Here is a 10,728-nt window from a genome sequence, read left to right on the forward strand (position 1 = left end):
CAGATGGATCCACCTCGCAGGTCTACCAGCCGGCCACAGCCATGTATACTGACACTCGCTGCATTCGTAGGAAGAAGCGTCCAGCTCGACAAGACCCCCTGTCTCGCCTATCCGCTCTGAGGGATGAGCTTTGCCACCGTTCGCTGTCTGACGACCGGGCTGCCATACTGACCAGCACCGAGCCTGACGATTCCAGCGGCCATGCCACCCTTCTGTGACCATCCTTAGAGAGAGGCCTTTATTATGGGCCCTTTCTGTCTCTTGGTGCTGACACTACCCGCCCTCCCTCTTAAAAAAAAATGTGAGCAGCAAGTTGTGCGTTCATTCCTACCTCACCAATCCTGTGTGTGCACGGAGGAGAGACTTAGCCTCACATGTTGGAGACATGTACAGTGTTAAGATGGCTGCTGGTGGGGACACACATGCTGGTCACAGCTTGGCACTTTGTATGACCATAGCACATGTGGCAGCTCTGAGAACAAAGCCACGTCTCACAGCCCAATCCACCCAATGGTGTTTTTATGTGAACCGTAGCAGAGAGTTGTGCTGTGAGTCTAGCCAAGCCGCTGCATGTTTACATAAACATGCCACGGCGTGTCTGTGTATACATGTGTTTGTACATGTACCCCCTAATGGGTGCGCCTTGACTACGCAGTACATAGAGAGAATATTTAGACATAAATGATATATTTTATTGTGTAGGGATTAGACTGATTAGATGTTTGTATTATTGGGGAAGGACATCACTAAAGCTGCTGAATGACATCCATCTAGTTTGTACTACCTATTCATGTGTTCAGTCATTATTGTTATTTATTTAATTTATTTGTCTTGTGGCCGGCTTCTCCTGAACCCTCGCTAGCAGTGCAGCCCATTCCCATTTCTGTCTCCACATTCGGAGGGGCCAGCCACGACAGAAGGGATCTTATCTGGGGTGTTCACTTGTTGTTTTGCTGGGTGGGGAAACTGGGATCAATTTTAAAGGAAACCTGTCATAAGAAAAACATTGTTCTGGAAATGCTGGTCATCTGGCTGTTTTCCGAAGTTTATTTCTTTCTGAATCACTAACCATAAAGAAGTCAGTACATCAGGAAAGTCAAAGAAAAGCCAGAAGCCCTCATCTGCATCCTTGTTCGAAGTATCAAAGCCAGAGGGTCAGCATGACAGCCAATTACACTTTTGAAAAGGAGAGGCCATCAATGGTGGGCTCCAGGTTTTTGTCATGACAGGCCACCTTTAAGCACATGAAGAAGTAGTACAAGCTGTTCGGTTACTTCTTTTGTTGCCATTTGTTTTTCTTGAAGGCTTTTTTATGATGTAATGGCGATAAAGCCCTCCTGGGTCGGCATTGTATGGTGGGGGGTCCCACAGATCGCATGTGATATTCTCCATAAGCTGCTATTGTGATAGCTCAGATGTTGAATGCGATGGTTGTGGCAGAGGGAATATTTGAGGTAATCGTGTAAGCAATAATTTCCAGAAACTGCTGCAGATGGTTTAGCTCTTTTGTCACATTTCCTCTCAGAATGTCTTGTATCACTGGGTCATCTTCTTCCAGGACTGCTGACATGGAACGCCTGACAGTCCCATTACCTAGGTGACTGCAGACACATAGGTTGTCACAAACCCATATTAGTGCCAACAATACAGAAGAGAAATAAAGTACCTCTCAGTGACGGGAAGGGGCCTATCTGTCATCCCCATCCACCACTCATGGTCATACTTGGCTGTTCCTGAGCAGAGTTGGCCTCTATAGGTAATTTATGTTGAAATCTACCTGTTGTCTGTAATTCCTGGAATGAACAGACCACATATTATGAATGCATTGGGTGTTCCATTGACAACACAGTACCACAGAACCTCAAATAGCTCCCATCCTACAAGATGGTGTGTCCATGGTGTGATGTAGCTAACACAGTCTGAAGTGTTCCCAGGTTTTATAGTATAAGGTCCTTTGTTTATTGGATGGCCTGTAGGCATGTGTTGTATTTGGACAGATTGATCCAGGCGTAGAAGCGGGCCATTTCCTGATCATTATTCTACCCCTGGCAGGAGTAATAACGAGGCAGTCTGAGGGGCAGTTATAACCTGAAACATGAGACTGTTAGTGGATTTTCTGTAAAATTTCCTTCAGCTGAGACTGATTTTGCATTTCTGTGATGAAAGTGAATGGCATTGGATCAAAAGGGCGGTCAGAACTACCTTAGATATGAGTGGCGGCTGTGATTGGCATTAAATCTGAGTAGAAGCTGCGATTGGCATTAGTTCTTAGTGGCGTCCGCAAATGGCATTAGATCTAAGTGGTGGCTGTGATTGGCATTAGATCTGAGTGGCAGCTGTGAAAAGACTACAGTTGTGCTCATAAGTTTACATACTCCTTGCAGAATTTGAAATGCAGAGTTTATTATAAAAAAAAGAAGATTGTGAATACCAGACACATTTGTTCACATGATTAAAATAAATTGTTAAGCATCATGGAATATCACTATCAGTACACAAACCACAGCATTACCAAAAAAGAATAAAATGGTCTTAAAGTAATACTAAACACATACCCCATAAAAACCTTTATATGTTCTGCCAAAGTATGCTATTCATGTTTTTCTAGTTTATTTGAAAAAATGAAACTGCTAAGTACCTGTATCAACAAACAGAAAATGCTATACCATAAGTCCTCAAAAACTATGTGCAGTCCAAACCCTATAAGTCCAATCTTTAAATCAAATTCTTCTCGTGTTCAAAGAACCTTTCAAAAAATTCCTCCGATAATGTACCTCAAAAAGAAAAAATATTCACATAGTGCATTATGTTTTTTTATAACTAAATAAATAATAATGACTTCATACAAGTGAATACCCAATCCCATAAATAATCCGTGAAAAAAGTGAACAAAGTGAAAAAAACTGTGAAGCCAAAAACAATAAAAACCCTTGTGAATGTGAATCACTCTTCAGTGCTCTATTCCAACCAGCACTGTGACACTTCTAAGTGCAGTAAGGAATGCATACCCTTACCAATATTCAGAAAAATAGACGCTTTTTTATATCTTTCCAAAAGGAAGGTGGGAGACAGTCCTCCTATTGATCTTTACCCAATATAGTCTGCCTTCATATTAGCATCAGGATCCAACAGCCTTGAGACTCTATATATCCACATCAGGCATGTATCATATAAATATGAATATATAGGAAACACAATAGTGTAATACCGCCAGAATCAATCTTATAATCAACTTTAAATAGGATGCTCACATTTCATCAGCTTAAAAAACGCTTAAAAGTACTCAGAAGTAGTTTACTGTTATCCAGGAAGTGCCCAGGGGAAATTAGATGATCGTTTCCCTCATCCAAGATGGATGCCGGTCAACTTCCGGTTTCCGTGTGCGCGTTGACGTCACTTCCCCTTGATGCGTTTCGTCATCGACTTAATCATAAGGGACTGCACATAGTTTTTGAGGACTTATGATATAGCATTTTCTGTTTGTTGATCTTTGTACATCTTTTGGGGTGAAGGTGTTGATGGTGCTGTGGGGAATTGGATTTATTTATTAAGAGAGTGGTTTTGATTTTATTTTAGGTGCCTGTATGCCATAGCTGCATACAGTGGTCTCACATGATTCATATCTAATGCTCAGCCCAGTTCTAGGAGAGATCATAAGAGGAGCTTCCATTCTCCTCTGTGTATCTATGTACATCAGAAAAGGGAGCATGAACAGTGACCCTTGTGTCTAGACAGCGATGTTTGTTGCTGTCCTGGTCACATGATCCAAACCCCCCCCCGGGAAAAAAAATTATTGATGATGCAGTAGGAAAATATAGATTTAATGTTGCATCCTTATATAAAATGAGCATACACATACATATTCGAACACACAGGCTTTTTTATAATTCAGCAACAGCATGGTGTGGGTGGAGCTACACATCCATCATAATCTTTCACTACCCCACCCACTGTGTATTTTGCTAGTTAGTGGGCATGGAGAAGGAGGGAGGATGTGGGCTCTCATTTATCATCTGTATGCCCACATGTATGATGGGTAACATGTGACCTGCACAACTCTGATCACAGGAAATGTCCTGTGCTGAAACACAGATAAAACAGAGCATGCTGGTTGCTTGCCAATGTTACGCTGTAGAATTGACAGCTGAATTGGGGACAGTGAAAGAAAGGGGGATCAGAGGCTGGCTTGACGAGGAGTATGACAAGGATGCATTACTGCATGTACAGCCAAATTTTATTCTTGTGGGTTTAGTGATACTTTAATAAAACCAATAATAGCTTGGCAAAGCCACCAATTCTTTTTGGCAAAAAGCCTCCAGGTCATCTAAATTGGTGAACTGTGTATTTGAGATCTCCCTAGCGTGGATTATTAAGGTTGTTATCAGGAGATTGTGATGGCCTCTGCAGAACCTTCTTTTTTTCAGCATCAGCCACTGAAGGGTCATCTTGGCCCTATGTCTTGGATGCCTTGTTGGAAAATCCAAGTGCGCACCATGTGCACTTTCCAAGCTGCTGAACGCAGACTTTCCTCCATTATATTATAATATGCTGCATTCATGTTTCCCTCAATTTTGACTGTATTCCCTGTGCAGTGTAGCTCGCATACCAGCAGGGATCCAGCGCCATGCTTAACAGTAGGGATGGTGTGCTTTTCTTTAATGGTTTTGTCTCCAAAGGGAACGTTTATTGTTGTGACTACAAAGTTCAGTTATGGTGTTATCCCTTCATATGATTCTGTTATAGAAGTTTTGAGGCTTCTCTTGGTGCAGTTTTTACATATTGTAAGTGGTCTGTTTAGTGGCATCGGTGCAGCAAGAATAGCTAACATTTTACAACCTCTTCTAGGTAAACTAATGAGCATAACTGTATATCTGAATAATGGCTGCGATTGGCATTAGTTCTCAGTGATGTCTGTGAATGGAGTTAGATCTGAGTGGAGGCTCTGAAAGGCATAGGATCTGTGTGGTGGCTACAAATGTAATTAGTTCTGAGTGGTGGCTGCGTTTGGCATTAGTTCGGAGTGATGGCTGTGATCTGCGTTAGATCTAAGTGGTGAATGTAGATGGCATTAGATCAGGGTGGCGATTGTGAATAACGATTTGTTGGAGTGGTTGCCATCTTCTTTGTTTCAGTCTATTCTGATGAAGGTCTCTCAGGATTCCCTTCTCATTTATAGAACCATGTTCATCTTGCTGTGAGTTTGGTGGAGATATTTGGAGTTTCTCTTGATGGTTTCTCCGTCCTTCTTGTTACAATGTACTGTAGTATTAATTGAAGGGGTGCTTTGGTTTCAGCAATAATGTTAGTGGTGAGAGGCCAGACAGTTGCAGTCTATTGTGATCTGTGTGTCCATCTGAGGTTGGTTCTTGCTGTCCGGAGATGCGAGAGTACATGGAGATGTGTTGCTGCCAGCTGTAGGATGATGTTACCCATCTGCCGTATACCACAATGAAGAAAAAGGAGAGAGCACCTGCTTTCATCTCTCTTCAGTCTGGCAGTTTTGTATTCACAGTTCGGTCTGTTCACTCCCAGTGTATATCGCAAGGTTCTTGACACGGCAAAAGCAGACACTGGATAATAATTTGTTTCAGATGATATATTTCCACAGAGCGGATAACTCTGATGAGAGGTGTTACCCTACATGATTAACTGACTTTGTCATGTACATATGGTAAATATGAGTCCGACGTGCACAGTGTAGGTTGTGTCATGTATACATGGGTCCTGTGTACACAATGTAGGTCGTGTCGCACGCATGGCACACATGTGTCCTGTGTGCACAATGTAGGTTGTGTCCCACGCATGGCACACATGTGTCCTGTGTGAAGAGTGTAGGTCGTGTCATGTATACATGGTACACATGGGTCCTGTGTGCACAGCATAGGTCATGTATATGATACATATGGGTCCTGTGTGCACAGCGTAGGTCGTGTCATGTATGCATGATACATATGGGTTCTGTGTACACAGTGTAGGTCATGTTATGTATGCATCGTACACATGGGTCCTGTGTGCACAGCGTAGGTCATGTATGCATGATACATATGGGTCCTGTGTGCGCAGTGTAGGTCATGTCATGTATGCATGGTACACATGGGTCCTGTGTGCACAGCGTAGGTCATGTCATGTATACATGGTACACATGTCATGTATACATGGTACACACGGGTCCTGTGTGTGCAGTGTAGGTCATGTCATGTATACACGGTACACATGGGTCCTCTGCGCACAGTGTAGCTAGTGTCATGTACATGTGGTGCATACGGTTCCTGTGTGCACAGTATAAACTGTGTCCTGTTACAGACTGCATCGGTGCTATTTTGGTTTGATTTGGCACATAACTTGCTTAGTGGTGCATAGAGGGTCACTTGCTCGGGGCTCATCTTGTACATACCTGTTCATTATTAATCCTTTGGAGCTTTTCCTTGTTTTACATGGCCGAAGGTATTCTTGTTGTTTCTATGTGCTAATATCAAAGTCTACATATAAGAATAATATATATAAATCTATATAGAGAAATATATAGTGAGAGAGAGAGGAAGAGACTTTATCTATATATAGTATCTTTTATTTTTCTATCAAGCTGCTGCTAGCCACAGGGCTAGTTGTGAGTAGTAACTGGCCCCTGTGGACAGAGTCATCTGATTCCCTCTGGAGATTAGCACACCTCCTCTCTGGTCGGGATCATTTGTCGGTGCTATAGACGTCTGGCTATCATTTCAGTAGTTTCTTTGGTGCATAGGCCTAGCCAGATAGCCATTAATATTTCGGTGATCTCTGGCTAAACCATTTCTCTTGTGTGCTGTACAGCAGTAAAGTGACATCATGGGGGGCATCTGACTGTTGCCTGCAGGGTGTCTGTCTTACAGTGCCATCAAACCTTCCACAGATTCGCAGTTCAGATGATTGTCGCTCAGGTGTCTGACTCCTGGCTTCTAGCTTTATTCATATGATGGCCTCTTGCCTTCCTAATCACCAGACACCTCAATATTCTGTACTGTGCATTACCAGCCAAGGAGCGAGTGCCACTGCCGCAACCCGCAGATATTAGAACACCCTATTTTTATTTCAGGGTCCATCTATGTGCGGCTGGAAGGTGACGAATTGGGAGACATTCAGAAGAAGCACATTGGGGTACCTGTCTCCGGAGCATCGCAGAGATTCCAGGTGTGGTTAACCTCTCTGGGCAGAATTTGGTCTGCAGCTGGAGGGGGTAATCTGCTGGTGCCCCTTCAGTGCCTTATTGCCATCAGAAGCACATATGCCATCTCAGATATACCTGTTGAAGCCTTAGCTTGTCAGTAGAGAAGAGGTGATAAGCTGGTAGGGTTTGTCTTACATTGAAGGGTGCTATTCATAGACACATTGTCTTTCACTGCTCATCCAAGGTTTTCTTTTGTTGCCGGTGACCAGTTCTGGTGCTCTCTGACAACTTTCAAACTACATTGTGCCAAAGTTTCTAGATATTTCTTATTGAATGTGTTCACTGAATGGGCTCAGTCATTTCTACAGGAAGCAAGCTGCCATTCTTCCAGCAACAAATAAAGTTTTGCACCCAGGTAAATGAGAGACAAGTGAAATCCTCCCAGGCAATTTTATAGAAACTAAAGTTAGGTGTCTTTAAACTGCTGCACTTCTTTCTTGCAAGTAGACGAGCTACACTTGAAGTTACTGAAAACACTTTTAGAAAAATAGTTCAAATAATTCTCTGTATTGCTTTCAGAAAATGAGACGGTGAATCTCATGTAAGGTCACCATAGCATTTTTCAGTGCTGACTTAATGAGCCCCATTTTCTTGCAGAACATTGATTGTGTGCTTATCCTGACTTGACATTAGAACCAGTATTGGCTAATCTTTTGGTTGGTGGTTAACAGACTGGCCTTTAACGACCTGATAAAAGCAGGCATTGAGGCAAATGTATCAGACTTTCTACAGGTGCTGTAAAAGCTTTTAAGTGATTGTTAGTGAACATTTTCCACTGTTGGAACAATTTTGGTCAATAAGAAGGAGATAAGGGGAACAAAGCTTTGAACACATTTGTACTGCTGCCACTTTCAGCCACAAAAGGATGAAGATCCTAGTAGCTCCCTATGGTAGATGAGTTGTGTTAGGGTTGGCAGATGGTTCTTGTGTTTTGTCAGGCATCTTCCATTGGATCCTAACAATATCTGAAGAAGGCTCATTATTGCTATCTCTCTATCATGCAATGAGCCCATTGCCAATCTCTTCCGAATTTCTCAGTAGCCAGGGCTTTCTCCATGATTGCTAAAATATAGTTGTGTGTAAAATACATAGGGGAACATCCCTATAGGGGCACTGGCAGCCTGCTTGCTGTTTTAGGCTTTGCACTGAAAGACTCCCTCTTCCCACTCCTTTGTGTGACATGCACTATAGATTGTAAGCACCAGGAGACAACGCCGTCATGTCAGTTCTTCATTCCCCAGCTTGGGCAATCATGTTGGGGAATATCTTGATTCCTCGCAGGAGGGTGAAGAATGCACTGAGTAGCGCACTGGTGACACACTCATGTCTATTGCACTTGTGTATTACCTACTTGCAAAGAGCGTGACCTTTGTGCATTTTCCCATTAGCCTATAGACACAAGCGGAGCACGAATGAAGTACACCTACAAAGTGACAGTGCCACTTCCCTCACTTTGTAGATAGAGACACCTGACATGTCCTGTCACTCGTCTTCTGCTGTCGGGTGTTTCAGCATAGAGGTCACAATTATTTTGGAGTTTGTGTTCTGCTCTGTAATATTCCTATTCCTCCCCCCTATGGGGGTGTTTCAGGGCAGATGAAAGGAGGGATACTGTCCTACTGTTCTATCCTTAATTATACGGGAGTGAGGCAAATGGTCTTGGTGATGAGGTTCAGACTTCAGAAAGCATATAGATTAGAGCGTTACAATAAGCAGTGAGCCTGCTCTGATCTACAGTGTGTGGCACAAGACTGATTTTCTGAGTTCTGTCATTTCCACAGCCGGAGCTCTGGGATTTTTGTAGGATTATTCCACCCAAAACTGATATTTTGCTGGTAGGTAATGGTACTCAATCCACCTTATGGTTACTCATATCTCTCAGGGATTTGGGCTGTGAACATGATGAGGACTCCCTCTCTGCTTGCTAGAATATTACTTTATTTTACACAAAGGATAATGAAGCAGGAGGATTGGGAGCACCCCAAAAGTGGGCGGAACAAAGCCACAAAATCTGACAGTGAAATTTCATCACTGGAGTTCCCCAGAGATATCAGAAATCGGTAAGCAACTCAGCCCACCATGTTCCACTTGTAACTGTACTATCACTTTTTGGTGGACCAACCAGGCTCTCTACCACAGAATGTAATCCCAGCAATTAGAATGTCAGACCGGCACTGGTGCTCCGGCTGTTTTATGTTAATGGTTTCCTAAAGATTCTCCCGCTGAACACACAACCCAGAAACCTTACATTGGTGCTTGAAACATTACGGAGCAGAATCTGGGTCTCCGGTTTTATCACAGTCATTCAAGTAATAAACACCTCACACCTAGAAACCAGACAGAGTCATTTTCAATAAATATTTGTACAAGTGAATGCATATTTAATGAAGCAAAGAAAACTCTTACAATAAATATATGAAATCTGTTTTACATTGTTTCTTCTTGTGTCTTCATTCTCTAAGTTCAATTTTTGCAAAGAAAGTTTCAGGGTGCCCAAGAAATCCCAGCAAGCACCAGAATTGTCTTCTAAAGTTGAATCAGCTGTGGGATTAGGGCACCACCAGTGCAGAGCTTGCAGGTGTGAGTGTATCTGCACACACAGTGAGGCGAAGACTTTTGGTGTCAAGAAGGACAGCAAAGAAGTCACTTCTTTCCAGAAAAAACATCAGTATGTATATTTATATAGGGACCTGAGTACTTTGCAAGAGTGCCCCCAATTGAAAGCACACTTAGCTGGTTATGGTCAAGCCCAAAGCAAGAGGATAACTGGCTGATCAATCTGACACCAAGACACTCCAGGCCTGACACACATGACTTGGCATACTTCCCCACAGACCTTCAGAAGTGGTTTGAATCTGATTGTGGCTGATAGAAAACTATCTCTTCATAAGCAAGCGTTCATACTTTGGACCTTTTGATGGGCAATGTTACTATCGGGGACTAATATCCCATAGACAATCCATACATTAAACACTATAATAGACCACAAATCTATGGAGAGGCCTCCTAATTCACATTATAATAGACCAACAATCTATAGAGAATCCATTATACACACCAATAACTTATGGACAGTTAATCACAATACAAACAATAGACCCCCATCAGCAACAACATATCTCTAAACCCTCCAGCAGCCAAAACTAATAGACCCCCTCCCTCAACAGTATTTATTTCCCAGTAAAAATTACCCCCAGAAACAAAAGACCCCCTAGCAACAATAGACCCCCACTCAAAAATAGATCCCCTAAAAGCAAGCATCAATAGACCCTCCAGCACCCCTTGCCATTATACATTCAGTGCTGAAGGTGACGGAGCTGTGTTCCCCCATGTTCCTGCTGAAAAAAAGCCCTGCTATAGAGAGTCCCTCTATTATGCACTACAATAGACCAACGTTCCATAGGGATTCCATGACTTTATAAATTATAATGGATCAAATACTATAAAGAATCCACAACATTATACAATATAATAAACTAAAAACCTATAAAGAGCCTGTTAAATGGTACACTATAATAGACTAA

The 10,728-nt window shown here is 42.6% G+C and overlaps 1 protein-coding gene across 4 annotated transcripts in view; it reads left to right on the forward strand.

The window, feature by feature from the left end:
* LOC149441807 (protein turtle homolog B-like) overlaps window positions 1-9,634 on the forward strand; it is an 89,780-nt gene extending 80,146 nt beyond the window's left edge. For 3 of the 4 annotated variants that reach the window (XM_089656867.1, XM_089656865.1, XM_089656866.1), the window contains exon 20: window positions 4-9,634. In XM_089656867.1, coding sequence (XP_089512993.1) covers window positions 4-218 — 215 coding nt within the window. In that variant the 3' untranslated portion in view covers window positions 219-9,634. The remainder of the gene's footprint in view (window positions 1-3) is intronic. The other variant, XR_016307293.1, reaches the window with a different exon arrangement.
* Window positions 9,635-10,728: the final 1,094 nt, after the last annotated feature.

Source organism: Staurois parvus, unplaced genomic scaffold (assembly GCF_062004578.1).
Source record: "Staurois parvus isolate SC_StPar_1 unplaced genomic scaffold, SC_StPar_1.0 ptg000943l, whole genome shotgun sequence".
Taxonomy (NCBI): Eukaryota; Metazoa; Chordata; class Amphibia; order Anura; family Ranidae; genus Staurois; species Staurois parvus.